Source organism: Syzygium oleosum, unplaced genomic scaffold, assembly GCF_021117445.2.
Source record: "Syzygium oleosum isolate NSW1041296 unplaced genomic scaffold, Sole_v2.1 Sole_v2.20, whole genome shotgun sequence".
Classification (NCBI taxonomy): Eukaryota; Viridiplantae; Streptophyta; class Magnoliopsida; order Myrtales; family Myrtaceae; genus Syzygium; species Syzygium oleosum.
The window spans coordinates 1806094-1833501 of NW_026607504.1; the positions used below are offsets into that span (position 1 = coordinate 1806094).

General features: G+C 41.8%; 7 protein-coding genes across 10 annotated transcripts; 4 read left to right on the forward strand and 3 right to left on the reverse strand.

The window, feature by feature from the left end:
- Positions 1-695: 695 nt before the first annotated feature.
- On the reverse strand, positions 696-1792 carry LOC115684093 (uncharacterized). Its single transcript, XM_030608797.2, has 2 exons — positions 1639-1792; positions 696-1546 (listed from the first exon to the last, which is right to left on the reverse strand). Exon 2 carries the CDS (start codon positions 1508-1510, stop codon positions 845-847), a length of 666 nt encoding a protein of 221 aa, XP_030464657.1. The 5' UTR covers positions 1511-1546; positions 1639-1792; the 3' UTR covers positions 696-844.
- A 1603-nt stretch (positions 1793-3395) lies between these two features.
- Positions 3396-9191, reverse strand: LOC115684090 (uncharacterized). 3 transcript variants are annotated; one of them, XM_056320623.1, is made up of 10 exons: positions 8792-9191; positions 7487-8173; positions 7321-7409; positions 6636-6986; positions 5981-6280; positions 5633-5878; positions 5326-5547; positions 4843-5049; positions 4482-4755; positions 3396-4028 (listed from the first exon to the last, which is right to left on the reverse strand). In XM_056320623.1, exons 1-10 carry the CDS (start codon positions 9189-9191, stop codon positions 3805-3807), a joined length of 3000 nt encoding a protein of 999 aa, XP_056176598.1. In that variant the 3' UTR covers positions 3396-3804. The 3 variants fall into 3 exon arrangements, with proteins under 3 accessions (XP_056176598.1, XP_030464650.2, XP_056176599.1); XM_030608790.2 differs by having other exon boundaries at positions 4482-5049; XM_056320624.1 differs by lacking the exon at positions 3396-4028 and having other exon boundaries at positions 4639-4772.
- Positions 9192-9213: 22 nt separating this feature from the next.
- Positions 9214-11031, forward strand: LOC115684098 (60S ribosomal protein L37-3). The gene is made up of 4 exons (XM_030608802.2): positions 9214-9353; positions 9493-9628; positions 10572-10673; positions 10803-11031. The coding sequence occupies exons 1-4, from the start codon at positions 9351-9353 to the stop codon at positions 10847-10849; spliced, it is 288 nt and encodes a 95-aa protein (XP_030464662.1). The 5' UTR covers positions 9214-9350; the 3' UTR covers positions 10850-11031.
- Positions 11032-14140: 3109 nt separating this feature from the next.
- On the forward strand, positions 14141-18880 carry LOC115684091 (proline-rich receptor-like protein kinase PERK1). 2 transcript variants are annotated; one of them, XM_030608793.2, is made up of 8 exons: positions 14142-14574; positions 15394-15894; positions 16511-16597; positions 16670-16740; positions 17086-17162; positions 17289-17436; positions 17639-17800; positions 18055-18880. In XM_030608793.2, exons 1-8 carry the CDS (start codon positions 14274-14276, stop codon positions 18361-18363), a joined length of 1656 nt encoding a protein of 551 aa, XP_030464653.1. In that variant the 5' UTR covers positions 14142-14273; the 3' UTR covers positions 18364-18880. The 2 variants fall into 2 exon arrangements, with proteins under 2 accessions (XP_056176602.1, XP_030464653.1); XM_056320627.1 differs by having other exon boundaries at positions 14141-14574; positions 16511-16740.
- A 3106-nt stretch (positions 18881-21986) lies between these two features.
- On the forward strand, positions 21987-24813 carry LOC115684094 (ras-related protein Rab7-like). Its single transcript, XM_030608798.2, has 7 exons — positions 21987-22123; positions 22229-22255; positions 22369-22468; positions 23637-23783; positions 23876-23956; positions 24132-24277; positions 24535-24813. The coding sequence occupies exons 1-7, from the start codon at positions 22071-22073 to the stop codon at positions 24602-24604; spliced, it is 624 nt and encodes a 207-aa protein (XP_030464658.1). The 5' UTR covers positions 21987-22070; the 3' UTR covers positions 24605-24813.
- A 518-nt stretch (positions 24814-25331) lies between these two features.
- Positions 25332-25856, forward strand: LOC115684000 (uncharacterized). Its single transcript, XM_030608675.1, has one exon. It carries the CDS (start codon positions 25332-25334, stop codon positions 25854-25856), a length of 525 nt encoding a protein of 174 aa, XP_030464535.1.
- A 187-nt stretch (positions 25857-26043) lies between these two features.
- On the reverse strand, positions 26044-27367 carry LOC115684092 (glyoxylate/hydroxypyruvate/pyruvate reductase 2KGR-like). The gene is made up of 2 exons (XM_030608796.2): positions 26945-27367; positions 26044-26735 (listed from the first exon to the last, which is right to left on the reverse strand). Exons 1-2 carry the CDS (start codon positions 27365-27367, stop codon positions 26217-26219), a joined length of 942 nt encoding a protein of 313 aa, XP_030464656.1. The 3' UTR covers positions 26044-26216.
- Between the last annotated feature and the right edge of the window lie 41 nt (positions 27368-27408).

Consider the following 27408-nt stretch of genomic DNA (forward strand, 5'->3'; position numbering starts at 1 on the left):
TGGCTTGTTTAGCAGTCATTTAGTTCCATAAAAACCATTAATACCTATGCAGTAAACGTCAAGCGCCAGGTACGCATATAACAAAACCTCAACAAGCTGATGGGTCGTGATGTGATGAGATCAGATGAAATTGTAACAGGCTTGTTATCAGATGTTAAATTCTTCTGTTTCATCGTCATAAAACTATGCCTTCGTATCCATGTCTTGAAGCTGAATGAGCCAATGGATGGATCTATTGACTGTCATACGCTATTTATGCAGTCGACCTAGCCCGACTTGCAATGTCAAAATGGTCTCATAATTATAAGCCATTGGCTCTTACTTCCGTGATGAGCTCAGCAGTTCAAGAAATGGATGGTTTAAGTGCACGAAACTGGTTTGATAAACTCTATGTTCAACAATGAACTCGTCGATTTCATAGTAAGTTCATCTTTTTGCATTACCAGATACTAATCACGTTGAAAAGTGACTAGGCTATATGAAAAATTCACTTTCTACTATCATGGGTTTTCTAAGCGTACCTTTTTATATAAGATTAACCAATCAAATCTAAAAATTACAAACTTTTAAGCATGATTGTCTGAAATTCCAAAGACGCCTTGAAAACTAGAAGATCACATAGGCCACAAGGGAGAAACTTCTTTTTCTAGTGTAGATGACAGACTGAAGCAATAAAAATTTGTAAAGAGTAGAGATCTAAAAGTGCCAGATGACAATCCATATTTCATGGTTCGCAAATCCCGCATTCAAATGATAAGATAAAATCCAAAAAGAAAAAAGAAGGATAAATCAAAATCCTATGCACAAGAAAGGAAGGGGCCTATCATGATACAACGAGTCCAATCTAGAACCTCACAGACCCAAGTCTCTTTTTGGATTTGGTGGTGCTGCGAGAGGGTTGTTGTGGAGTCGGAGAGAAATCAGAGTACATGTCCATGAAGAACTTGTCAACTATCTCTACATAGACAGGGCTCTTGAGGCGCGAGTAATAGTGCAGTGCCTCCTCTATGTCCAACACATGATCCATGTCACTCGTGTCCATCATCTCCAACTCTTTCATTCTCTTTGCCAACACTAACCCTCCTGCATTCACTCCATCTGTTTCCTCTGTTTTCACAGACTTGGAACCACCCACTTTCTTCTTCATCTTCTTCTCGGTCTTTCCTCTCTCTCCTTCCACTTCTTGTTGCTTGTTCTTGACAGGACTCTGGTGGTTCACATGCCTCACAGCTGTCTCACTGCATGGATCTTCACAATCCCTCACCTGCTCTTTGGCATCCTTCTGAATTCTGGCCCTGCCTTTGCCAAGATCACACTCCCACTCATTGCAGAAATCAGCATAGAACTTTTCTATCTGGGGGTCTTTCTGTCTGCTGCTACCACAAGAAAATGGGTGGAAAGAGGGTGGTTTGGGCAGCTTTTGGTAGCCTCCAAATAAGATAGACTCGAGATTCACAAGGGTCTTGTTGAAGAAGTTCTTGGTTTTCTCAATGGAGTCTCTTAGCAACATTTCTACACAGAACTGGGGGGTTTCTTCTTTTCGCTCCTGTGATTTTTTCCAGTGTTTTATATGAGTATAGTGATAAGGGGGAGAGCAGAAATGAGAGATGATGACAGATGAAAGTTTCTCAGGGTTACCTGGAGACGCAGGCAATAGGAGTCTTTAAGAGATTTTTCTTTTCTGGGCTCTCTCGTTTTGTCTCCACACAAGAATTTTGTCCGTTTGCTTTCTCATTCTCTCTGTCTAGAAAATGCCCTTCTTAAATTGTTGGTGACCGTCTGATCAATTTGATCAGAGGTCACAGTACCACATTTATGAAGGCTTAAAGGCCTTAGCAGTACAGTCCACCAAGCAGAAGATTGCTTTAGTAAATGTTATGGACATTGTAATATTTTTTAGCAAAAAGATACATGAAATTTAGTGTTAAAGAGGCTCGCGACGTCTCCAGCGGTAATCATAACATCTTTTGTTTTTGACTGCTGGTTTGTCTAAAGCTCAGTGGCATTGATTAAGATGCAAAGATAAAGGCAACAGAGTTGGTAAAAGCTAATTATTCAAAAGCATGGTCTTTATTTTAAATAAATACATCCATGCATACATATATTCAAGCACTTCGGTGCTGGGATCCATTTTTGGACCCAAACTCACTGAATGGTCATCATCAAGAATTAAATAGGCCTATCTTTTGCTGATACGGAACTTGGCCCGAGGGATAGCCTTGAAGTTATTGAGCTACACTTACAAGTCAGAGCAATGGAGTACTTCCAAGATGAAGATATGATTTTTCATCTACAAAACAACACATCATAACATGAGATAATCATCAGGTCAGTAGGGAAAACTCAGTTGCTAAAAATAATTTATGTTCTTCCCCCTTCAGGCTAGACAATTATGAAGAGGTGGTGATGAGTTCCAAACCAAGAACCTCTTGGGACTTGGTGGTAAGAATGGGCACTATATTTCTTAGTTGCTGCGTCTAAGGGAAAAGCGACCAAAGTGAAAATTACCGCACTTTATAGTAGTGAAGGTCCATGAACCCTAGTTGGGGACCAAATCCTAGGTGTTTGAGGATAAACCCATCACTAATATCCTGCATAAGGGTCACTTTCTCACCAGTTGCCGTGCTAAAAGTTCTCTACCAAGCTCACACAGGCTAAGAAATATGTAAACAATGATCTTGAGACCTCTTTTTGGAAGTTAGACACGATGATCAAGCTTGTATCCTAAATCTTTTCCATAGTGGAATTATTTTGCTAGCCAGACTCAAGTTGCGTGGACCCAATTTATCAATTACAGTTGTCTGGGATAGCTTTATGTTAATCCCATATGACCCAACTGTGCCGGACGAAGTTCATGCTTGAATCAAGCTTTCTTCTATTAAATGGCACATCTTGATCTTGTACCAAAGAAAAAGGCCAATGGTGTTGCAGTAAATGGGCTATTAATGCGCCTTTAATGAGGAAGTAAGAAAACCCAGAGAAAACACTGAGTCGGCTGATATCTGCAACCAAAGACAGCAAGCCTTTATTTATTCTGCAGTTTTTTCATCTCGACAATATTACTTTTCCTTTCCAGGCTAAAGCTTCAGAGAATGCACGTGCAGTGATGGACACAACACTTTCTCATTCATTTATGTTCACCATCGATAAATAAACAATTCACGTTATATTTACCATCTCATTGACATCAGATGATAAGCAAAATAAGTGAAGTAAGGTAGGGTATACGCGATAAATAATGAAAACACATACTCTGACAAGCTTTGTAGCCGCAGAAGTCAATCAACTAGAGCCAGCCTATTGTCTCTAGCATTACATGGCTCTTGGAGGAAGTTGGCATTATGGCCAAAGAGAACGATTTGATGGGGCCATATTTTTCTGAACAAATTAAAGTACAAATTAAGAACGAGGCAGAGCGACCAAACATTGCATGGTACTGGCCTTAATGACATATTAGACAATCTCAATCCTCAGTAGTTAATCATACTTGGATTGGAAAGTTCCTTACACTAGATCAGTAGCTCCTTGACTACTGTGGCCTTATGTTTTGAGAGGAGAAAGAAAGAGCTTCTCTACCGCTCTATTTAACGAAATGAGTTATTATCTGTGACTATAATCAGTGTGAGAGATGCATTGCCACTGGGATTTTCTTTCCATCAACCGCATCATCCAAGAATTGCCAAAGTCGCTGGCAGAATCATGTCGTAGCAGCCAAACCCAACAGATGCAAGATATCCGGAGTATATGCTATGTACACTCCATCAAGTCAAGGCAGCATTTGAAAAAGTCAGAGACAGCAGCATCTCATTTATTCTTATGACCACCTTTTCTCCTGTTGAACTTGAAAAACTGATGTAGCAACCTATGAACTTCACCATAGTTGTTTGTCCTTGGGACAAGACTGTCCTTGATCCATTTTGGAAGCTTGTCAGTTGGGCATGGATTACTTCTTTTTAAGGGATCCGACGCATATCGTTTGTCAACCAACAAAATTGCTGCATAATCATCTGCATGTCGGATGGCTCTACCTAAAAGACAGTGAACAAAGAAGTAGAGTCAGTTCTGGATAGAATTTCTCAGAGGTGTATAAGTAAACAAAAGAGGTTTGTTTTTTCCATCACCAAGTAAAAACCAGGAGATTGGTATGATACTTCAAAAGAATTTGCTAAAGGGGGCGATGCGAAGCAGTGCAACTTCATCGAGGACCAGAAAATGCAAGCAGAATCATCTTAGATGGTTTGTGACATAGAGTCATAGGCATAAAGCAAAACCTTTTAATAAGTATAATAGAATCTAGAATGAAGATGAATATTATCTGAACATCTATATTACTAAAATAATATCTCTGACGTGAAATGAAGAGTACAGTCTATAAAACTTCTTCAATCTAGAAATACAAGAAAGGACCATGAAGCTCACTTAGACATCATTGCAGTTCAGCAATTGAGCAATTTTTAGAACATAGAGGAGTTAGAACATACCAATTGATTGATTTACAGCTTTGAAACAAAGATTTTCATAGTACTCCTTTCCTCTGTGGCCACAGCTTCTCAGAATGTTGAATCCAGCTTGAACATCTCCCACGTAAAGCTCATCACTGGACAAGCTGAGATTTGAAATAGCATTGCCGTCTCCTAGACCCTCAATATGTTTCACCCTCTCCATTAATTCTATGTCGGATGGGTTAGGGTAAGGCAATCCAACCATAACAATGCATCGACCCATCCCATCACTGAAGTTGATGCCCTCTGATACCTTTCCACCAACTACGGCTAAGAATAGTGCACCATTTTGAGGAGCTGCATCTACCAAATTGCACTGAGCTAAATTATTAATACTCACCTTGTATTTTTGGAGAACCAATTCTACATCTGTGTTTTTCCTAGGCTCCCTAAATACCCACTTTTTCTTCTGTATCCTGTCAAGAATGCCAGAACCCTTCCATGCATTATACACCTGTTCTTCATATTCAAATGAAGAGAAGAACACGACAATTCCTTCAGGAACTACAGAGACCAAATTGCAGAGTAACAGCCCCAGCTCCTCTATCTGAAAATTAGAAGTCATCAACACATTTTTTAACAGCGGCCACTAAGAGCACCTTCCAGGAACTAAGCAGTCAGATAACTGCAAATAGACTGTAAATTCCTAAGCACCATGATGTTTTTGCCAACTCAGGACAAAGTTCGAATACCACTGATTTATTAGGAAACAGGAGAATGATAACGGTACCTCCTTCAACTAATTGACAGAGATACTTAGATCACTAGCACATGAAACCAGTTTCATTGTGAACGACTGATGGAAAGGATGAAGTTTACTTACCATGGCCAAGGAGCTTCTTGTGCTGTAGCTGAAATCCAAAACCCGACCAGAAGGACCACGAACGACCGCAACTGGTAAAATGCTTTCTGGAGGAACAATATGACTGCAAGAAAAGAAGTTCAACTTCTCCAAGGATAACCATGGAAACAGGCGTTCTCTTGTTTCTTCTATAGGTTGCAAGGTACCTCCAGCCAATATGACAGCATGGGCCTGATCTGCAATCTACAAAGGTAATAAGTTTAGCTTTGTGGCATCTAAATGTTCACCAGGAAAATCAGGCATGTGAAGCGAGCAATTTATAGCAGACCTCAGAGAATATCTTCTCTCCAGTGAGCATCACATATTTGACATATCCACCTTGTCGCCCAGAGAGTGTTTTTCTAGCCTTTGACACAATTATCCTTCCATCGGTGTTCTTATTGGTAAGAGATAACAACATATCTGCAAATGCTCGGAAATTGGATAAAGTGCTCATATCCTCTCCATAAGACTCACTATCATCAAAGGTGGAGCTTGCTCGCAGAGTTGACATTCTATTGCCATACCCACAGACCTAGGATAATATAAGAACGAAATACTAGACAAATCTATTAGAGAACAAGGAAAAAGAAAGGCACTAGGAAAGCAAAACAATAAGCTAGGGACAACTTTTCACCTTGTGAATGATATTGCTTTCCTTTAAATAATGCTGCAACTTAACAAAATTTATGTTGTCTATATTTAGAGTGAATAGAAAATCATTGATGGCCATAGAAGAGGCACTGGTAATTTTTCCTGCAGAAAGATTATCTGCATTTTCGGATGTATTCAAATTATCTCTACTCTTCTCATTTAGAGCTCCCAAGAAAGCCCGAGTAATGACCATCAGTGTTTGGATGTATCTCCGATTACCAGGACCCAAGAGATTGAAGAATCTTTCTAGGTACACCTCTAGATGGCAATGCACATCCTCCAGCTGTAAAAGACAATGAACTGAGTATAATTAAGTTGCTATGCAGGTAAAAGAATAGCCATGAAAAGCTTCCTACGAAAAGAGTTCCATTAAGACTATTTTGGCTTCGGTATTAGATGCCTAGTCTATGTTTGCATATGTAAGTTGTTGATCTCCACATATGCATACTGATAAGCAAGGCTGTTCATCAACCTATCACTATAAAGCAAGGTTGATTGTTGCCTTAAGGTTGATAAGAAAAAGATGGTCAATCTATGTAGAAACAATCAACATTTAGTCATGACCTGTTGGTAGAACTAGAACCCATGTTGATTAATTGAACTTGCACAGTAACAGCCAAGATTCTTTATTCACTCACCTGTGACAAGGTCATTTTTGCATCATACATGCTGATGAGTGAATCAGCCAAATTGTGAGCCTCATCAATAATAACAACATTATTTTTCAAGTTTAGTCCAAGAGACTCTCGAGAAGATTTTGATAGAAGAGACTGATATGGGAGAACCACAAGATCAGCAGCAGGGACCATGCTTCTGGCACCATAGTATGGACAAGTCCTCAGAGAACTCCCAAGGTGAACTAGTTCTTCAATGTCTAAGGCCCCTTGTTGAGATAACTGTTCCCTGAATTGCCTCTGTAGTTTGTGTTTCCTAAGCATCGGGCATCCAGAAACTGCCTTTGTCCGCCTCATTCTTCCTTCGCCTAAGTTCTGAAATGTTATAAAAAAAGCAATGTTGTGGCTCAGAGTGCTGGTATAGTTTATACCACGTTGAAATAATAGCTGAAAAAGAAATGGACACACAACAGAAGTGGTGATGGCACTCAAACTGGGGGAAAGTATGGTCAAAGAAATTCTGGCTTTTGACAACTGTAGCTTTTGGAAAGGTGATGTAGAGATTCAAAGCTTAGCAGGAAATATGCACACTTTTTTCTTCCTTCATTTAGAATCTCAAGTTGTGCAACGTAGCTAATTTGATGGATGAGCTAGATCCAAAAACATCAATATGAGAATAAAAGTACAACAATTTACAAACATATGATACCTTGATTTTAGAGACATCATTTTTCTTTTTCTTTTGAAGCTCCAAGCACCGTTCATTGATACGAGTAGAGTTCCTGAGTTTTAAAACCTCTGAAAGACCCTCCATCAGATAAGTATACAGTACAAAGCACAAAATGGTCTATTCCATATATTATCATGCTAAGTACCTTCATTGATGCAGAAGTTCTTCCTGGAGCCTAAGCACACAGCGCTTATCTCATCTGCAAAAGCAGTCTTTCTTAGCTCTTTTACAAACTGTGAGAGCTGAGAATGCGTCCGACTACAAAAGTAAATCTTGAGACCCTCTTCCTCCTCATCATCAGAACCTTTTGGCGCTTCATCCTCATCACTTGAGGAAGTAATAGAAACCCCACCAACCTTTCTCTTTGATCTTCCACCAATAACGCTCTCTCCCTCTTCACTTTCGTATTCCTCCAACAAAAACTCGTTATCATTTGATTCCACTGCAACTTTCTTACTTTGAATTTTCTCACACCTTTTCATGGTCTCAAATCTTTCCTTCTTGGCACTCTTAGAGATAAACTCTCCACAGCTTTCACCATTCCCTCTCTTACCATCTCTGGAGAGTAAGTCTCTGTTACTTTCTCCCTTCCCTCTTTCACCTTTTTTGCGGAATCCTCCTCCAAACTTCACTTTCTTCTTATCCTCGCCTTGGTTTTCCTTATCGTTGACAAAATTTCTCATCCAATCGGGATCATCATCAGAACCAAGATTGGACGCAGACTGCACACCATCATTATCAGATCCAACTTTAACTTTGGACTTCTGCTTTTCTTTCTGATCGACTAGCCACTGCAATGCACTGCAAATGATGCTTAAGGTTTTACCAGTTCCTAGAAGCACCAAAAATTCTTATCAGCAACCCAAAACTGTGAGCAGAAAATGAAGTTAGAAAAGATAGTACTAGACCCATAAGTATCACTACCATCACAGACATAGGCAAGCAAAATTCCTGAAAGACACCCATCAAAAGAAGATAAGTCCACTGTCTAACCTAACTAGCTGCAGATTTAACCAGCAGAAAGAAGAAGATAATAAAAAAGGTAAAAATAAGATCTTGAACGTGCTTTCAGATATTACATCTCGTACTCAGGAAACATGCGAACACCACAAACCCGTCCAGGCCAACTTCATGAGAGCGGTCAAGATTCAGCATTCCTTTCCTATCGATGCCAGAGGTACGAGGCAAGCGAAACGACATTTCACAAAACAATCAGCTCATCACGATGTCTATTCGCAATCCTAAAATCGGAAATCAGCACAACAACCTCAGCTCACGCACGAATCCCTCGCCCGAACAACGAATGACGCCCTCGCTCGCAATTAAACATCGGCTGAGATGAGTAAACATCGCGCCAGTTCCAATTCGAATGACCCGCACCAAACAACAGCAAGCACGTAACTCACTCGAAGTCGAAGATCACGGAACGAGGAGGAAGAGAGAGCGATACCCGTGGGGCTCTCGAGCATGGCGATGCCGCCTCGCTCGAGAGAAGAGTAGAGCGCGTCCATGAAATCGACCTGAATCGAGTACGGCTCGTACGGGAACGCCGGAAACTTCCCACCTCCTCCTCCTCCTCCTCCTCCCTTTCGCATCTCCTTCTCCTCCGCCACCTCCACCGGCTGCTCAGCTTCCGCCGCCGGCGAACCCATCGATCCCGAACAAAACTGTAAAGTGTAAACGGCGGCGACGGTGACAGAATCGCGCGCGCCTTGGGCGGGGGGTGTCTTTGGAGGGAGACGTTTGTCTTCCCGCCAGAGCGAGAGAGTGGGCCGAGCGAACGCAACAATGGGCCAAACCCAGGCCCAATTAAATACATGGGCTTGGAGACGGCCCAATTGTAGGCCCATTGTCTGCTCTTAGTCTCTTTCCTCTCCGATGCAAACCCTAGAGACCTCCACTTTCGCTCTCGACGAAATCTTCTGAGATATAAAACCTTCTTCGCCCGCCGCTCTGCATTTCTTCACCAGACGGCTTAGGGTTTCTCCTTCGTCCTCCTCCGCAGCGCCATGGTAAGATCTTCTGGCTCTTCCATCTCCCTTCTCTCTCTCTCTCTCTCTCTCTCTCTAGCTTGTGCATGAAGTGAGATCTTCCTTTGGCTGATGGCGAATTCACTGAGAAAGACGATGTTGCGAATGCTTGTCTATGCAGGGTAAGGGAACGGGGAGCTTCGGTAAGAGAAGGAACAAGACGCACACGCTGTGCGTGAGGTGTGGACGGCGCAGCTTCCACCTCCAGAAGAGCCGCTGCGGTGCCTGCGGCTTCCCGTCCGCCCGCAAGAGGAAGTGTATGTATATGCTCTGTGTTTTGTCTCTTTAGAATTTGATCGGAGCAAATGGCGTGCGCTTGTGATGGGTGTTCTCGTATCTTACTGTTCTTCATGTCGTGCTCCGTTAGTGCGCGTAGAGCTCGAGCTGTGTCTGATCTAGTTGCTTATCGATGTATGGGGAGACAAGGAAGGAGGGAAGTTCGAGTGTGAGGAAGCCAATGAGGGAATCAGTCCAGTGATTGAGTCGATTCGATGCGCGAAGTATCTGATTGTTCATGCGTATAGGCTTATTTTAGTTTGCTTGCAAGGGTGAAGTAACATTTGGTGGGTGAATTCATTGTCTAGAGTTTGTGGGTGTGTATGAGTGGAGATCTTGTCATAATTATAGTTGTAGGAAAATTGAAGTGATAGCAAACGTCAGTGCTCTTGTACCGAAAGGAAAAACATCAGTGCTCAAGAGAGAAGAAGTATGAAATTATCGGTGGGTTATATATCTTTACATGGCGAATGGACTCAGAACTTTTTGTTTGCAATGTAGTGAAGAGCTGTCTTAACTGAGATTACATTAGTCAATTGTGTTGCTTCATTGTGATTCTAGTTTCATCTCTGACTTCCTGATGAAGAAATCTTGCTTCACCTCAATGTATTCTCTCTTTTCTGTGGTGGGGGAAGAACAAAAGGTAATTGACTTTCGGTTGGGTTTTGCACAAATAGAAGAGAGATTGTGCTCTAAAGATGGTTCTCTGAAAAGGAAATTATGAATATAGAAATTGTCATGTACAAATTCTTCAATGTAGGTTAGGTTCTGCTGTTTGCTCTATGTCTGCTTTTGCTCTCTCTTTGAGCCATAGATGTTGTGAGCTTGTGATGAGGTTGCTTATTGTTTACTTTCTTGTGATAGCTTATAGCAAGTGCAAGTCTTCTTTTCTCACCTTGAGTTGTTTTTAATCACTGTTTTTAGATAACTGGAGTGTGAAGGCAATCCGAAGGAAGACCACAGGGACTGGTAGAATGAGGTATCTCCGCAATGTTCCTCGCAGGTTCAAGAGTGGTTTCAGAGAAGGTAATGGGCTTCGCTATTACGTTATTTGATTGTCTTTGCAGATAATGCTATTTTTTGTGCTTGGTGATGGTTTTGTGTTTTTTTTTTTTGCTTTTGTGCTGACTTATGGAGCTGATGGTTATAATGCAGGTACCGACGCAGCGCCAAGGAAGCACGCAGCAGCAGCTACTGCTTAATTGTTATGATGGTTTTGAGGCACAATCATGTTATTCGGAAGGATTTAGTTATTGATATCTGGACGCAGGGAACTTTTGGCATATACAGTTGCCCTTTTAATTTGCTTTGTTTTTGTTTCATCTACTGTGGCATTGTTTACAATTTTGAATGAACAGAGATCAAGCCTACTGTGGTTCTACAACTCAGTTTAGTGTTTCTTCAGTTGAAGTTCCTATTATTATTTTCTTCTTTTTGTGCTCATGATAGGATTTCGAAATCAAAATACTAGAGTGACAGTTTAAGCCAATGTTCGTTTTTGCAAGAATTGTCACATCAGTAATTGGGCCGCCTCTCATAACAGATCACATATGTTATTGGCGAATGCCTCTTTGGTTTAGCTTATCATTAGCAAATATGTATAATTTTGGAAGGTACAGTTGCATATCATGGTGTGCAAGCTTTGAGGTCAAGTCTGTGGAGCGGCCCGTGGCCAACAACAATAGACATTTTCAGTTGGTGGTTGTGGATTATTAGTGGCTCTTGCTTGGAGCTTGTTGTAGTTTGTGTTGAGTTTGTATGAGATTCATATTAAGCTGGTCGGATTTAGTGCTTGGTGTTGCCCCTTGTAGGTTTTGCTAGAAGGTGATAAAAGAATCGTGTCGTGTGATGAAAGAAAGATGAATTTGAGAGGTATCCATGACCTTGACCTCTTAGCTTTCTTTTTACCTAGGTGGCCTATGCAGAATCTGTCTTTAATGGCGGTTTTACTTTTGTTTGATAAGAGGCTAGTTTTTGTTCCTATGCGCAATTATCATATTACCCATTACTCAAAAGATGTGGACAGTGTACTCATTTGGGCTCTCTAGGTCATATCCCGTACTTAAACAAGTTGCAGAAACATAGGCTTGGCTGCCGTTGCCTTGAGATGTAAATGATCGTGCGAGAGCTACTTCAGCATTGTTCATCATTCTTTGTCGACCAGACAATAGCTTTGGTTCATTCGTGTTTCGGAGCACGAATTTGATTGGTCGTTACTATCCTGAACTCTGATAGTGTTTCTTAAGGCCCATCGTAGGTCCGAGAGCACATGGAATGATTGATCTTTCAAGAGGCTTGATCGTGGAGACGAGTCGAAACATGTGCATCATCAAGTCCAGAGGGCAACTCAGGGATAACGACACTGGAAAACTTTCGTGAGCACTTAGCTCAGCCACGAGTCCAGATGTTTGAATACACTTGATCCTGCTCTATACGACACTAGGATAACAGCATTTTATATAAAAGTTGTCCATGAGAGCCTGAAGATGAATAGACTATAGTGGTCCAATAGAAATTTGTCCAAAAAATTTTAAGTCAATAGAAAATTATCCAAAAAATTCTAAATCTATATTATGGCGTTCAATTCAATTCTAAGATTTTCAATTTGATCAATGTAGTTCTAAATCTTTTGACGATTTGCTAATTTTGATTGGAAATCGCTAATGACTTTGAACAATTTTTGTGATTTTTAAGATTTTCTTTTTTTTCTTTTCTTATTTCCTTATTTCCCTTTGCTAGGCACCGGCAAGGCCCAGCAAGGGTCACCCGAGTGGCTATGGGCAAGGGTTGACCTCACCAGCCACCCCTCGCCTAGATCTGGCGAGGGCGTCGTAGCCATCTCGGACACCCAGCGACCAACGGAGGAAAAATGGAAAGAAAAAAAATGAAAAAATTTGCAAAAATGCAATTTCCGACCAAATTGACAAATTATCAAAAGGTTATGAATTGGCCACCGTATGATAGGATTAAGACTTTTAGATAATTTTTCTGGTGATCCAATCATATCATAAAATGTTAGGCCGTTGGATTACCAGCGAATGACCCAGATAATTTGAAATGAAAATGAAGCAAAATATTGAAAAGCACCTAAGTATTGACGTAATTGATGTTTGAATTCGCTTTTCTAAAATCATAGTTGAGATGTGGCTAGGGATTCAATCTATAGAAAGTCCCATTTGTCGAGTGCCTTTGGTCACATATAACAAATGAAATGTATTCTCCGGCTAATAACGTGTATCAAAACATCATGTGCGAACGCAATAAAGTCAAGATATGATAAGATTCTCCATCACTTAGCCCTAATGTATTTCTTTTTGCCAAATTTAGCTCTAATCAAGATGATGCATAATGAGCAACCAACGCGTGGGGTTGCAACCAAGAAGAAAGGGATTGAATCTCAATGGAAATTGCATACCGCTCTTACATTTGTTACCATCGCAAAACATAAATCAACCCCGCTTTTTAAATGATAAATTCAGAAAATTTTAAAAAATTACAAAGATTTCGTGCGAAGCTGTGCAGATCATTTGACTGGGACACTCGTTAGGGCTTTGGTAAGATTCATGTATTTTTCAAATTTTCCCTTCTTTTTAGCAGCATTTAAAAATCTGATTTTTTTTTTACCTCAACGTCGAACACTCGAAAATAAGCTGCCCGATTTTTTTCTGGCTGCTGAAATGAAATATCCAAAAGAAAATATTTTTCCGCGTGATAGGATAGAAGAATGATTTATTTGGGCGCACTTTGATTCAAATCGGACAGGATGTCAGACAAAAGTGCGTGCGTCCACGTGGACGTGGCCCATTCCCTTCCCCCCCTCCCTACTTTTTTCTCTTCCATCCAGACAAAAGGCTTCACGAGACTCATCGTACGATGTAATCTCCAGACATCACACGCCGCCGTTTTCTCCCGTTAGCGCGTCAAATTGTTGTACATCTCTCTCGTGTGGCCAAAAAAGATGGAATGCTCCTCCTTCCATTAGAAATTGTCCGCTATTATATATATATACACACACCTATAGAAACGTCGGATGAAAATTGCGAAATTTAACTCTCTCCGAATTTTACGGATTTTATTTTTCTTTTTTTTCCCCTCTTAATGCTTACTAACGATGCTGGATAAATTTTTTTTTGTTAACTTAGATTCCATTTATCTCGTGAAAAATGAATGATTTGAAAAATATTTTATGAAAAAACGATAGTTTGTATTGCTTATATAAATGATTGAACGGAAAATATTTTTATCGTCCGCGAAAATATTTAGACATAAATTTTTATTTGATAATAAAAATATTTTCCGTCGATTAATTATTTAGGCATAAATTTTTCTCGAAATAAATGGAATTTTCAATTTTCAAGCTTTGGTATTTGTTAATTTAATAAGGCTAACATCGTTGCGGAATGTGATGGAAGAGTGCATGCTAAGCTCAGCGCTGGGACCCACTTCTTGCCTTTTCTTTTTTTTAAAATCCTCACAACCAGAAAATATTCTGTCTTAGCTTTTCAGCTCTCACTCATTCCCACACCAAACACGACCGTCCTACACTTTCCTGAAGCCAACAACAGAGAAATTAAGGAAACCCCGAGCAACATCGGACGCATCGAGCTCCCCCCGGCCCTGCCTCCGATGTCGTCATCGCCGCCGGCTTCCGCTCCGGCGGCGGCCAACGGCTCCTTCACCCCGCCTCCCCCGCCGGCGAGCACGGTGCCCTCCACGGGCACCTCTCCTCCGCCTCTCCCTCCACCGGCGCCGACCCTGCCGGCGCCTTCGAACGGGTTGCCGCCGGGGGCGATGGCGGCGCTGATAGTGGGGATCGGGATTGGGGGGCTGATTGTGCTGATTGGGGTGGGCATTTTCGTGATCTTTTATCGGAGGAGGAAGAGAGGGCGGCTTGAGCTGGGGAGTTACCCTGCACAAGGGCCTAAAGGTGAGTTTTTATTCTTGAATGCGAGCTTTTGAAGTTCGTAATTTGTTCTTAATTTTATGGTTCTTCAGCTAGCTAGAAATGAACTTGGTTCTGAAATGAGGATTAGTCATGGGGCTGGAAAAAGTTAGATCTTCTGTTGTTTTCAAGACCCTGAGTTGTGAATCCTACGCTTTGATTGTGTCGATCGCTTATATGCTTCTATGAGTTCATTCTAGGATCATAAAGTTGTAAATTTTGGAAGTGCTACTCGGGTCTCTCTCTGAATTTCTTGTTTGCCGGTGGGATAATTGATGCATTCTATATATTGCTTGTTGGGAGGATTAAACTATCACTAGAATGCTGTCTATCGGGTCAGACAATTTTCCATAATTCCAAGAATGCTTTTTCAATATTGTTAAACCTGGTAGAGCAGGGCAAAATGAGTCAAACCTACATAGAACATAGTAGTTGGCTCCCTGGATGATACAAGAGAGCTCTGTGGCAACGGGCGTGAAATTTCTTTCATGTGGCTGTTCGTGCATTCTCATTCCGCTTTCTAGCTTCCTTCTTAGTGCTTTTCACATTACTAATATCTGTAAAGACAAAGCACTCATTTCCCATCAAATAATTAATGAGGAATGCAGTAGCTGAGGGCTGAAGCTATATACATGCTGCTTCCTATAATTCTCCGACAACTCAAATGCTTAGTTTTGCTTTTGTACATTAATCTCTTGAATATCTATATGTCTTCCAGGATAATTTGATGCCAATTTCTTTTCGGATAATGATTTTTAAGTGCCTATAAGTTATCGGGTTAAAAGTATGTCATCTTCCATGCAGATGACCCTTCTGGTAGCCCAGCTCAGCCTTTTCAACCTAATGTTGCTCCATCATTTGACAAAGTTACAAATTGGCCAAAGCCTACTCCTCCGCCACGAATTTTGTCCAGTTCGCAAGGTCCGACTTCTTCTGAACAGTTCTCAACAACAGATTTGGGTTCAGTACCATCTCCAGGCATGGCATTAGGTCTTTCACAGAGCACATTCTCGTACGAAGAGCTAAAAATAGCAACAGATGGTTTCTCTAATTTCAACTTACTTGGCCAAGGTGGTTTTGGCTATGTTCATAAGGGAGTGCTTTCGAGTGGGAAAGTAGTTGCAATCAAGCAATTAAAAGCTGGGAGTGGACAAGGGGAGAGGGAATTTCAAGCAGAGGTTGAGATCATTAGCCGCATCCATCACAGACACCTTGTAACCCTTGTGGGTTACTGCATTTCTGGTGCTCAGAGAATTCTTGTATACGAGTTTGTTCCAAATAACACGTTGGAATTTCATTTGCATGGTGAGTATGACTTTAGAGGAAAAGATGTATGTCTTTCATTTGATGATGCCATTTCTAGTATCAATCACCTCTCTCTCTCTCTCTCTCTCTCTCTCTCTCTCTCTCTCTCTCTCTGTTACATTCTTTCCAAGTTCACACTTTAATTTTCTTGAGATGTATGGATTCTGGCTACCATACAACTTTGATATTCTATGGTCAATCCCTTTTTTAAGTGCTAATGGAATAGTGGGACCTGTTTATAGGTTCCCTCCATTCTGGAACAAGGGATTCATATATCAAAGCCGTTTATCTAACAAACTGGCGATACACTGGGATTTTTTTTATTTTCATTTTCCATTTAATTAAATTGTGTTTATCATATCCAAAGAGCCTTTACCCTGTAAGCGGCAAAAATTCCCTACAATGAAAAAAAAAGGGAAAAATCTCAAGTGATTTTGGTGAAATGGATGACAAACCATGACATTGCAGTCAGCTAACATTTTCATAGCCATCCCATAATAATAAGCTAACTTGATCTCCACTAGAATATGCATGCATAGGCGACATAGGATGCTTAGTTATTTTGGAGCTCAAAATTTGATTGAGAACATTATAGTTATTATAATTGCAATTGCAGGAAAGGATCGCCCAACTATGGCTTGGCCTATGAGGATGAAGATTGCTTTAGGTTCTGCAAGAGGGTTGGCATATCTGCATGAGGACTGTAAGTATCTTTTTTTTAACCTTACCACTATGATAAGTTTCTCGGTTCATGTTTATTGTATTCACTTCTCAGGTAGTCCGAAAATCTTTCACCGTGACATCAAGGCTTCTAATATTCTTCTAGACTTCAATTTTGAGGCAAAGGTATGATGAGAAATTGTTTAATCATTACATGATAATATCGGTTATCTAGGCTGTTTATTGAATTCACTACCACATTATCTAGTTAGTTCCTTAAGTTATTTATTTACTTTATATCTTGAAAAGCTATTTGCATCCTTCCAAGGTCCTCAGTATAAGCCGAAGATGAGAGAAATGGCAAATGGGCTACAAAAGTTGGTTTCTTAATATAATCATTAGGAGAACGAAATGATAGACTCTTCGTCCTGCAACTATTTTTGGAGATGTGATGAAATTTTTAATGCAAGATTTAATATTATCATGCAAAGTTATTTGGATGTGGATTATAAAAGATGACACTGATTCCAGGTTGCAGATTTTGGACTTGCAAAGTCTGCTTTTGATACAGATACTCATATATCCACTCGAGTAATGGGAACTTTTGGGTAAGGCCATTTCTCATACATACGGTTTGTCTAATTTGGTACCACTTATGGTTAAGTTCATTTATTTCCTCTCTAAGCATATATTTGTTTTGTCATCTTTTGCTGATCTAAGCCTACCAAATGCAGCTACCTAGCTCCAGAGTATGCGTCCAGTGGCAAGCTCACTGAGAAATCGGATGTCTTTTCTTTTGGTGTCGTGCTTCTAGAGTTGATAACCGGGCGTCGTCCGGTTGACAAAACTCGACCCTTTGTTGAGGATAGCATGGTTGATTGGGTCAGTAGTCTTTCAGCAGTATACTTACTTGAGGCGTGTTATCGTTAGTGATCTTATCTGATAGGAAAAAGAACCAACTTTAGGACTTTGAGCATCTATGCCCCACTTCTCCCCCTCCCCTTCATGTATTTATTCTTTCCCTCCATTCCATCTCTCCACCTTGAATGTGGTCATAGAATTGACTCCTCTAATGAAATGGCAGGCAAGGCCTTTGCTGACACAAGCGTTAGAAGATGGCAAATTTGATGCCATCGTTGATCCAAAACTGCACAAGGACTACGATTCCGAGGAAATGAGTCGGATGATTGCTTGTGCTGCTGCTTGCGTTCGTCATTCTGCACGACACCGTCCACGAATGACACAGGTACATTGCCTAGTTGAAAAGCCTTTGTTTCAATATGAGACTGGGTGTTTCTTTTTTTTTTCCCCGCATTATAGACATAATTGTATGCTCTATATACTGGTTCTACTCCTACAAATGAAAAGTCATGGGTTATCACTTCATTTGAGCCTGAAAAAAGGAAATGTGTGTTAGTTTACTACTACTCACTTCGGCATGACCGATCGATGCAAACTGGTATACAATTGTGCAATAAGATTTGAGCTTCGTGTAATCAGGTAGTCCGAGCATTGGAAGGAAACCTTTCTCTGAGCGATTTAAATGAAGGAATTGTGCCCGGACATAGCAGAGCATATAGTCCTTATGGAAGCACAGACTATGATTCTAGCCAATACCAGGAGGATTTAAAGAAATTCAGGATGATGGCCCTGGAAAGCCAAGAACAAGCCACAAGTGAGTTCAGTGGCCCCACTAGCGAGTATGGCCTTCAACCATCCAGCTCAAGCAGCGGGGTACAACAGACTACCCAAGAGACGGACTTAGGTAAAATGGCAGAGGATGGTTATCATGCTAGCAAAGGCACTTAATATTAATATGAACTGAGAGGCTAGACCCTACTTCCACAGTTCCACGGTATGTCTGCAAGATCCATGCTCTGATGAGAAACATCTCTGGAAGAAAAAGTTTATGCTGCGCTTTGGCCTGTGGTCGCATTTGTGACTTGTTACTTGTAGATTGAAATGGATTAGATTTGGGAAAGGCAAAAAGTACATAAGGTGTCGGTATGTCTATATTGCTGATTTGACTAGTATGTTTGAGGTATTCTAAAATTTGTCATTGCTGCTAGAGGAATGTATACGACAGGAATGACGAGACTCAAAGTAGAAGGGATCGTTTCCTCATGATCTTATAGGAGCAGTGGGGTGCTGCAATTTTTGGCTGAAAAGTTGGGAAGCAACGGGGGTTCTGATTCAATACATTACGCTCAGAAGAGTTTCTGTCATAATCTTTTCCAGGTGCAGTCAGTGTGTATGATTGTAATCATCCTGTACACTTCCCATCACTTTCCTGAAGGATGAATCTGCAAAATCTGTTTAATCCAAATTGCTGTAGTTGCTCAAGTTCTTCACGTACTGGTCCAAATCAATGCAGTAATTTATCTGGAGTTGTGTTCCTGAACTGCTTATGAAGTTGACTGAGGTCACCACGGTTTTTACATGTAGAGTTTCTTATGTAAAAGTTTCTTGAACTCCTGTTTTTGACGAAATTAATGCGGAGGCCCTGCAAATTTTTGTGAAAAGAGATCCATGTCCTCCGTTTGAAAAGAAAATTATTTCCCTGTGTTCTTTTAGAAAAAGAAAATCGGATGCTGCTTGATTTGGCATACTCTGAATTATGGTTCGGTCAGACTGAAAGCAATAAGCACCAAAGCCAAGTGCAAGTGACGAAAATTACTTCAATTCATTATTCAAGCCAAAAAAAAAAAAAGAGAAAAGAATGCGCGCCTTCTAGCACACAAATATCATATTGTATTAATGAGATTGACCTGGATCTTTATACGTCTCGAATTGGAGGGATGAATTTAATCGGTGCGCAACTTCCCAAGTTCTGTCCGCTCACAACTGATTATATTTGTTCCGCAAGCCAACATAGATAATATTGGATCAAGAATATATAGTGAAGCATGAAACTACGAATGAAATAGAGATTCAATAAATTATCACCCAAAAATAATTTAGGCAGACGAGTCGAAAGAACTAAAGCTTTTCATTAGCTGTTTCAATTAATCAGCTTTTAGTTAACTCATACCTCAATTTCGGGTATCAGTATAGCTCACCCTAATGTGGGAGTGCATGGTGCATACATCTATCTTCATATGAAAAGGGTTGCTACAAGGCTATGAACTTGAGGTTTGTTCTTCCGCTCTTTCTCCCATAGCTTTATTTAGAGTGGAAAGATCATTATCATGTTTTATCGCGATGAACATGTTTGCAAAACGCTACCAGAGCACTTAAGTCCAGCTGCTTTAACTTTTTTCTTTACAGCTTGAATGGCAACCCAGATCCGTGGCCTGCCAGATCCTCACTCGCAGAAGAATGAAAAATCCATTTCTGTCCCGGTCGTTGCATCGGTTTCGGCCTTTTGTGTAGTTCTCTTGTGCGCTTTGGCTACAGTTTGGTTGATCAAAAGGAAATAGATCAGAGGTGACTTCTTCTTCTACTTCTGGTCGATAGATGTTTAATGACATTTCTAGGGTAGTTTCATTAAGAAAGACAAGGCGGCAACTCGTCAATTTTTACCCTCTCGAGAGTCCACTATTTCCTTTCAAACTATGTTTTCCTTGTTAAGTTCTGGCAAGTCACGAAGTGAACCTATAAGAAAGCGAGAGAATAGACAGACAAGAATTGCAAGCTTGTAGAGCTTAATCCATGGAATTGTTACTTGTAGATTGAAATGGATTAGAATTGAAAAAGGCAAAAAATATATCAGGTGTTTGTATGTCTGTGTGGCTAATTTGAGTAGTATAGCTTGAGGTATTCTAAACATTGTCATCGCTGCTAGAGGAATGAACAAGACAGGAACCACGAAACTCGAAGTAGGAGGGATCTTTTTCTCATGATCTTATAGGAGCAGTGGGTTGCTGCAAGTTTTGGCTGGAAAGTTGGGAAGCAATGGTGGTTCTGATTCAATTCATTACACTCAGAAGAGTTTCTCTCGTAATCTTTTCCATCATGTACTCTTCCCATTACTTTTTCTTTAAGGATGAATCTGCAACATTTGTTTTATCCAAATTACCGACAGTTGCTCAGATTCTTCACATACCGATCCAAATCAATGCAGTGATTTATGTGGACTTGTGTACCTGAACTTCTTATGAAGTTGATTGAGGTCACGTCGGTTTATACATGAAGAGGTTTTCACGTAATAGTTCCTTGAAACTCCTGTATTTTGCGAAATTTATGTGAAGGGCCTGCATAATTATGTGAAAAGAGATTCATGCCCCCCTTTCCGAAAGAAGATCATTTCCGTTTGATTCTTTGGGAAAAGAAAAAAAAATCGGAGGCTGCGTGAATTTGGCATACTTTGTAATTTGCTACAGTCAGACTATGCCCAGAAATCTGCTTCATGCCTGAATATGCCAATTTTTACAGGACAAGACTTGAAGAAACGATCTTGATGATCTCCAAGTAATCAAGTATGATTTTGAAAACGTTAAAATACTGAAACAATCACACTTCATGAAATATAGATTATTCCAAATAGCATCCTATATGTCTGTTGAAGACACTATAATAAAGCACAGCACGAAATTAGATACATGTCATGGTCGGTGAATGTGACGGATAGCAATGAGCTCATGTGAAAGTCTCATCCCTAACATACCAACAACAAGAGGTATAAGCAAACATACTGAGTGCACCATGTGGTCATCGGACCGCTGAAAATCGCTCTAATTGTTAGGCATGCCCGTGTGTTAACACTTTGTCTTAACGTTAAGGAAAAATGACATAAATGGTTCTCCGACTTTAGCCCAATGTGCAATATTATCCCTTATCTTTTAAATCTTTCGATGTGGTTCATGAACTTTAGTCCCATGTAGAATGTTATCCATGAACTTTTAATTTGTTCAATGTGATTCTCGAAATTTTAGTACATATTCAATTTAAGACACGATATCTTCAAATTCGATATTGCAACACTCGCCCCCAAACTTTCCTTCAATGTTTAATATTGTCCTTCAATTTATTCAAGTTCACTATATGACGTTGAACATTTTCAAATAGTCAAGGGACCAGATTGAATATGCACTTAAAGTTCACGGGCCACATTGAACAAATTAAAAGTTCAGGGATGAGATTGCATATTCGACTAAAGTTTAAGAACCATATCGAACGAATTAAAAATTCAAGGATAAACATTACACGTTAAAATCAAAGTTCGGGGATCATTTGTTGTAATGATCCCCAGCATTAAATTAGAGGGAGCATTTCATCACACCAAGATTGTCCATTTGAATATTATTTTGGCTACTAACCCCACAAAAACAAAGGAAAAAATCAACTAAACAAAAAGTTTATAATATACAAATCAGTTAAAAAAAAACAACTGGGTTTTACTCCGTGTCCCACCTACAAGTCAAGTCAAATTCCTCTTCGATTGTCCGGTCCGATTCGACAACCCGGAGGAACGACATCAAAAGTTACAAAACTAGCTTTTGCCTCAAAGCTCGCTTTTCCATTTCACGAGCCAGCTATTCGTCCCCCCTCTTCGAGAGCTCCGATCATCATCGTCCATGGCTTCTCGCCGGCGCATGCTCCTCAAAGTCATCATTCTCGGCGATAGCGGGTAAAATGCGCGCCGCCCTCGTTCCCGCTTCCGTTGATCTTGCAGGTCTCCGTGCGATCTTTTGCTTCGATTGACTTTTTGCTGGTCTTTGTTTTCCTTTTTCAGGGTTGGGAAGACTTCTCTGATGAATCAGTATCCTTCTGAAACCCAGATCTCCTCTTTCTCTTTGGGCTTGATTGATTGATTGATTGATTGATTGATTGGTGTTTTTGACGTTGGGGGGGACCGCTGATTGTGCTGTATAGGTATGTGAATCGCAAGTTCAGCAATCAGTATAAGGCGACGATCGGAGCTGATTTCTTGACGAAGGAAGTTCAGTTTGAGGACAGGTTGTTCACATTGCAGGTGAGCCCCCAAAAAAAAAAAGGGTGAATTTTTCGCATGGTTCCTAGTTTCTTTTCCGTGTAAATTGTATCATTTGAGCATGGATTTTGAATTGCTGCTGCTGTGCTCATCGGTTTCTGCGAATTTCGTCACACCCTTTGGCTTTCCTGCTCTGAAAAATTTCCCATGAATACTCTGTTACTGGGTTTTGGCTATGACGCATACGACTCAAGCTCAATGACCCACGGACTGCGTAAATCTCTGTTTCCCTTTTTTTTTTCCTGCTAAATCTGGTTTCCAGGAATGCAAGAACTCACCATTAAGCTGCTTAAGAGACCTTTTTTTTTATGCAAATACATGTCATCCAGATTGGTTGAGCCAATGCCAACACAATCAAATTGCTTAGGTGATTTATTACAAACTATTTGGTCTAACAGATGGTCTGCTGTTTTCAACATGGAATGCTAGTATCAATCTCACTTAGATGTTAGCAACAGCATAACAACTTATCGCCATTAGCATGGTGGCTGCATCTTATCACCATTAGCATGGTGGCTGCATTCCCTTTGGGATTTTGTTAATCATAAGGCGTATTTGAATCTTAACTGGTTATGCAAAATATTACTAGGAAGATATGGTTTCCCTTCTGGGTCCGACTTGGTGAGAATTCAGCTATGCAAAGTTCAGACCTAAATCTCTAAAAAGTCAAAACATGGAGTATAAGTCAAAATTAGGTTGTTGAGTCGATAATTTCTCTATACTTCTCCAACTTTTGTTTCAAAATGGAGGAGGACAGGAGTTGATGGTCAGTTAGTGTTAAGGTTTGATGCATGAATGTGATGTGGTTATATGCAAAAATATATTTAGTTGGTTTATTCTACCAACTTCTTTGAGTTCTGGTATAGGTCCTTACCAGTTGCTGTTGGCCAGTTCAGTTTTATTCTATCATCTCTCTGTAGATCTAAATTAGGCAGGCTCTGGCGTCTTTTTTAATCTCCTCGAGACTCCTAAATAGTCTCGTATCCTATGGAAAAATACAAACTTTTGGGCAATCACCTAATTATGCTTACTATGCATTTTTCTATGCTAGCTTGTGTTCGAAACTTGTATTAGCGTCCCCTTCAATGAAGAGAAGGTAAAAATGTCAATGTTTCTTCCCTAAGAGAATGAAAAACTTGCTTACTTGCAGATTTGGGATACAGCTGGCCAAGAAAGGTTTCAAAGTCTTGGTGTGGCTTTTTACAGAGGTGCTGACTGCTGTGTTCTTGTGTACGATGTGAATGTGATGAAATCATTTGACAATCTAAACAACTGGCGGGAGGAGTTTTTGATTCAGGTAACCGTTACTAACAAGATGATGAATGAATTATGACTTAGAGCTTACAAAGTTATTGAGCCTAAAATTTGTTTTGATGACTTGGTAACCAGGCCGGTCCATCAGACCCTGAAAACTTCCCATTTGTTGTTTTGGGTAACAAGGTGGATGTCGATAGTGGCAATAGTCGTGTGGTGAGTATTCTTTCCTCAGTCTTTTGTCCCTCTCTTTTGTGTTATGTACATTGCTTACGCTAGTAAGAGACCTGCTCAAGGGAACTTCTTTTCTCATGTGACGTATTTGTAAAGATCTTTCCGCTGTTGAACTGCGTGACATGGCATCTTCTTGGTTCTCCACTTCCTGATTCAGGTTTCTGAGAAGAAAGCGAGGGCTTGGTGTGCTTCCAAAGGAAACATTCCTTATTTCGAGACCTCTGCCAAAGAAGGATTTAACGTGGAAGCTGCTTTTGAGTGTATAGCCAAAAATGCTTTGAAGAATGAACCAGAAGAAGAAATGTGAGTCCTTTGAATCGAAATTGTAGATAGTGTTGACTATTGAGAGAGTCTGTTCTTCCCTAATTAGATGAGACCCTCTTCTTTGTGATTTATCAGATTGGGATATAGAGTTATAATATGCTTAAACTTAGATAACAACGGAGAATGAACGTTAGTTATCACACTGATTCAACACATAATTGCATCGGCCATACTTTACTATTTTTGGGTGCAGTATATTTTGCTAACCTAGTGCTCTGAACTTGTCTTTGTTGAAGATACCTTCCGGACACCATTGATGTCGTGGGTGGAGGACGGCAGCAGAGATCCACTGGTTGCGAGTGCTGAGGAGTCCCACAGTACATCATTTGCCTTGGGATGCATGTATGATGCAGCTCAAGATGTATCAATTCACGGTACAGAAATTATTCTCTTATGTATTGTCAAAAGGAGAGTAAAAAAGAATTGTTCTTAAGGACTTATGTAGAGAATTGTTGAATTTCCCAATGTGTATCTGTATCATATGAGCCAAATCGGGGAGACATTGTTTGTTTTTTTCTCTTTTCACACCTATTTGGGTCCTAGCATCTTTGGTCCCATTAAATTCTTCATCTTTCCTCTGATGTACTGTCAATCTGAGTCCTGGCGCTCGTTAATAGTGGGTATATGGTGCAGTTTTTCCCCTAATGCTGACTCCTTTTCAATTCCTACTGAGAAACTAAATGGGCCTTCCTTCCTTCTTCTCTCTTTGGGCTTGTCGGGAAATGGGTTAGGATTACCTCTTCCGTCTTAGAAGAAAACAAGAAGACATGTCCCCTGTGATAATCCATGCGGTCAAGACACGTCACCGTTGGACGTGCCACGTGTCGAGCTTGAAGACGCGATGTGTCCGTGTGTGCTCACGAATGGGCTTCTCTCAAATCCTTGAAACTTTGTATATCTCTCTAGAGAGAGAGAGAGAGAGAGAGAATTGGAGAGCCTCCATTTCTGCAACGGCAATCTTTACACGCCATAACCTTATTCTGAACCTTAAAGCCACGAGAGGCCGACGACGCCAAGAGAACGAGGAGAATCCATGGAAGCCGCGAAGGAATCGGAGCCATCGAGAATTCTGGATGCCATCCTCCCTCCGCGCCTTGAAGTCGACGGCCGTGAAGGCTCGGCGCTTCCTCCTGAATCCTTCCAGGACGCCTTAGCCAGGGCCGCCGCCACCGTGAAGTCACACGCTGCCTCGATCTTCACCCCCGACCACAGGGATGACTGCATGGACGACCCGTGGCCCGTTGCCGAGGGCCCGGCCGACGTCATAACCGGGGAGCCGCTAGGAGGCCACGAGCCCGATCAGCCGTGCACGACGGAGAAAGGCAGCAGCGGAGGAAGAGGACAGGTCGGTGGGGACGTGGTGGTCCCAGGCATGAGCGGCGAGGGAGACGAGGTGGTGGTGGTGGGCAAAGGGGCGGAGGAGGACGACGACAGAGGAGCTTGCGTGGACGGCCTCCAAGGGCTGGAGATCGGGGAGAGAGGCCAGAACAGCGGCGGCGACAACGGCGACGAGGAAGGCGGTGATGAGGAGCCAATACTAGTCTTAGGCGTTGTGTAATGAAACTCCATCCGCGAAGTTCCCATGATCTAACGATTCAATTTAGATGAACAAGCCTTTGTATCTTCAGCACGCATGTATATGCAATGCATGATTTAGAATTTCAATAAATTGTCAAATTTTTCATCTTTCGTGCATATGAACAGAGAAAAAGATCTCAAATTTCGACTTAGTTGGCTGCAAAAAAAAAAAAATGCAGCTATTTATTATATAGTAGATCCGTTCTTGCAAAAAAAAAAAAAATTACCAGAAACCAATTGGGCTAAATGGCGGATTTCTCTCAAGCGAGAAGAAGTCCAACATAAGATGCTAGGAAAAATAGGACTTTTAACCAGTGAAAAATTCCGATCCTCCCATGAATCATATGACCGGAGTCGGCAGTGGATTTCCGGCGAAGTGCGCCTCCAGGTTCGCCAGCACGAGATCCGCCATCACCGTGCTGGTCTCCACGGTGTCGCTCCCCACGTGGGGCAGGAGAACCACATTGTCCATCCGGAGCAATTCCTCCGCCACCTCGGGCTCGTTCTCGAACACGTCGAGGCCCGCCCCGCCGAGCCGGCCCTCGAGCAGGGCCGACACCAGCTCGGGCTCGTCCACGTGCGCGCCCCGCCCGATGTTTATCAGGACCCCCTCGGGGCCCAGCGCGTCCAGGACTTCCCGGCCGATGATGTGGCGGGTCTCCGCCGTCAGCGCGCACGCCACGACGAGGATCCGGCAGTGGCGGGCCAGCTCCACGGCGCTCGGGTAGTACTTGTAGCTCACGCGCGGCTTCTCCGACCGGGAGTGGTAGCTGATCGGGCAGCCGAACGCTTCGGCTCGTTTCGCGATGGCGGAGCCGATCCTGCCCAGCCCAACTATGCCGATCGACTGGCCGCTGAACTGAAAACGAAAGGCAGAGAGAAAGCAGAGGCGCAAAGCTTCAAATTTTGTCAAAATGGCATCAGACACGAGCAAACTGGAAATGAATCTACAGACACGACCCAGATGAAATCTAAACAGCCCATCTTCTCCCACAAACGAAAGATCAGGTTCTCGCCAATGCGTGCACGAAATTGGGAACAGGGGAATCAGCAGTTCGAGGAACAAACCTTGGTGGTGAATCCAAAATCCCGACTTTTCCACTTCCCGCTCCTCACGAACGCGTCGCACCCGCAGACCTTCCTCAGCACGCACAGCATCAGAGCAATGGCGACGTCGGCCACGTCGTCGGTCAGGACATCGGGGGTGTTGGCGACCCGGATCCCCTTCTCCCGGCACTTGCCCAGATCGATCTTGTCCAGCCCCACGCTGTAAGTCGCCACCATCTCCAGCCGCGGCAGCGCGTGGATCAGCTCCGCGTCGGCGCCCACCTTGGTGTTACCGACGACGGCCCGGATCGAGCCCGAGTGGGTCTCGAAGAACCGGCGCGGCGAAGGGTAATCCCAGAGCCGGTAAAGTTTGAACCTTTTCGCCAGTTCTTGCTCGAGGTGGGCGAACATGGGGCATGTCATCAAGACGCCAATGCCGTCCATTTTGCAAGAAATCTCTACTGCTTGAGAGTTCTTGGGAGCCT

Excerpts from the sequence above, each read along its gene's own strand:
- LOC115684093 (XM_030608797.2), bottom strand. The coding sequence starts at position 1,510 with ATGTTGCTAAGAGACTCCATTGAGAAAACCAAGAACTTCTTCAACAAG.
- LOC115684090 (XM_030608790.2), bottom strand. The coding sequence starts at position 9,191 with ATGGGCCTACAATTGGGCCGTCTCCAAGCCCATGTATTTAATTGGGCC. Across the intron at positions 8,174-8,791 it reads CATGCTCGAGAGCCCCACGG|GAACTGGTAAAACCTTAAGC; the intron begins GTATCGCTCTCT and ends TGGTGCTTCTAG. Across the intron at positions 6,987-7,320 it reads ATGATGTCTCTAAAATCAAG|AACTTAGGCGAAGGAAGAAT; the intron begins GTATCATATGTT and ends ATAACATTTCAG.
- LOC115684098 (XM_030608802.2), top strand. Across the intron at positions 9,629-10,571 it reads GTCCGCCCGCAAGAGGAAGT|ATAACTGGAGTGTGAAGGCA; the intron begins GTATGTATATGC and ends CACTGTTTTTAG. Across the intron at positions 10,674-10,802 it reads CAAGAGTGGTTTCAGAGAAG|GTACCGACGCAGCGCCAAGG; the intron begins GTAATGGGCTTC and ends GTTATAATGCAG.
- LOC115684091 (XM_056320627.1), top strand. The coding sequence starts at position 14,274 with ATGTCGTCATCGCCGCCGGCTTCCGCTCCGGCGGCGGCCAACGGCTCC. Across the intron at positions 15,895-16,510 it reads GTTGGAATTTCATTTGCATG|GAAAGGATCGCCCAACTATG; the intron begins GTGAGTATGACT and ends TTGCAATTGCAG. Across the intron at positions 17,163-17,288 it reads CGAGTAATGGGAACTTTTGG|CTACCTAGCTCCAGAGTATG; the intron begins GTAAGGCCATTT and ends TACCAAATGCAG.
- LOC115684094 (XM_030608798.2), top strand. The coding sequence starts at position 22,071 with ATGGCTTCTCGCCGGCGCATGCTCCTCAAAGTCATCATTCTCGGCGAT. Across the intron at positions 23,957-24,131 it reads ATAGTGGCAATAGTCGTGTG|GTTTCTGAGAAGAAAGCGAG; the intron begins GTGAGTATTCTT and ends TTCCTGATTCAG. Across the intron at positions 24,278-24,534 it reads AATGAACCAGAAGAAGAAAT|ATACCTTCCGGACACCATTG; the intron begins GTGAGTCCTTTG and ends TCTTTGTTGAAG.
- LOC115684000 (XM_030608675.1), top strand. The coding sequence starts at position 25,332 with ATGGAAGCCGCGAAGGAATCGGAGCCATCGAGAATTCTGGATGCCATC.
- LOC115684092 (XM_030608796.2), bottom strand. The coding sequence starts at position 27,367 with ATGGACGGCATTGGCGTCTTGATGACATGCCCCATGTTCGCCCACCTC. Across the intron at positions 26,736-26,944 it reads ATTTTGGATTCACCACCAAG|TTCAGCGGCCAGTCGATCGG; the intron begins GTTTGTTCCTCG and ends TTTCGTTTTCAG.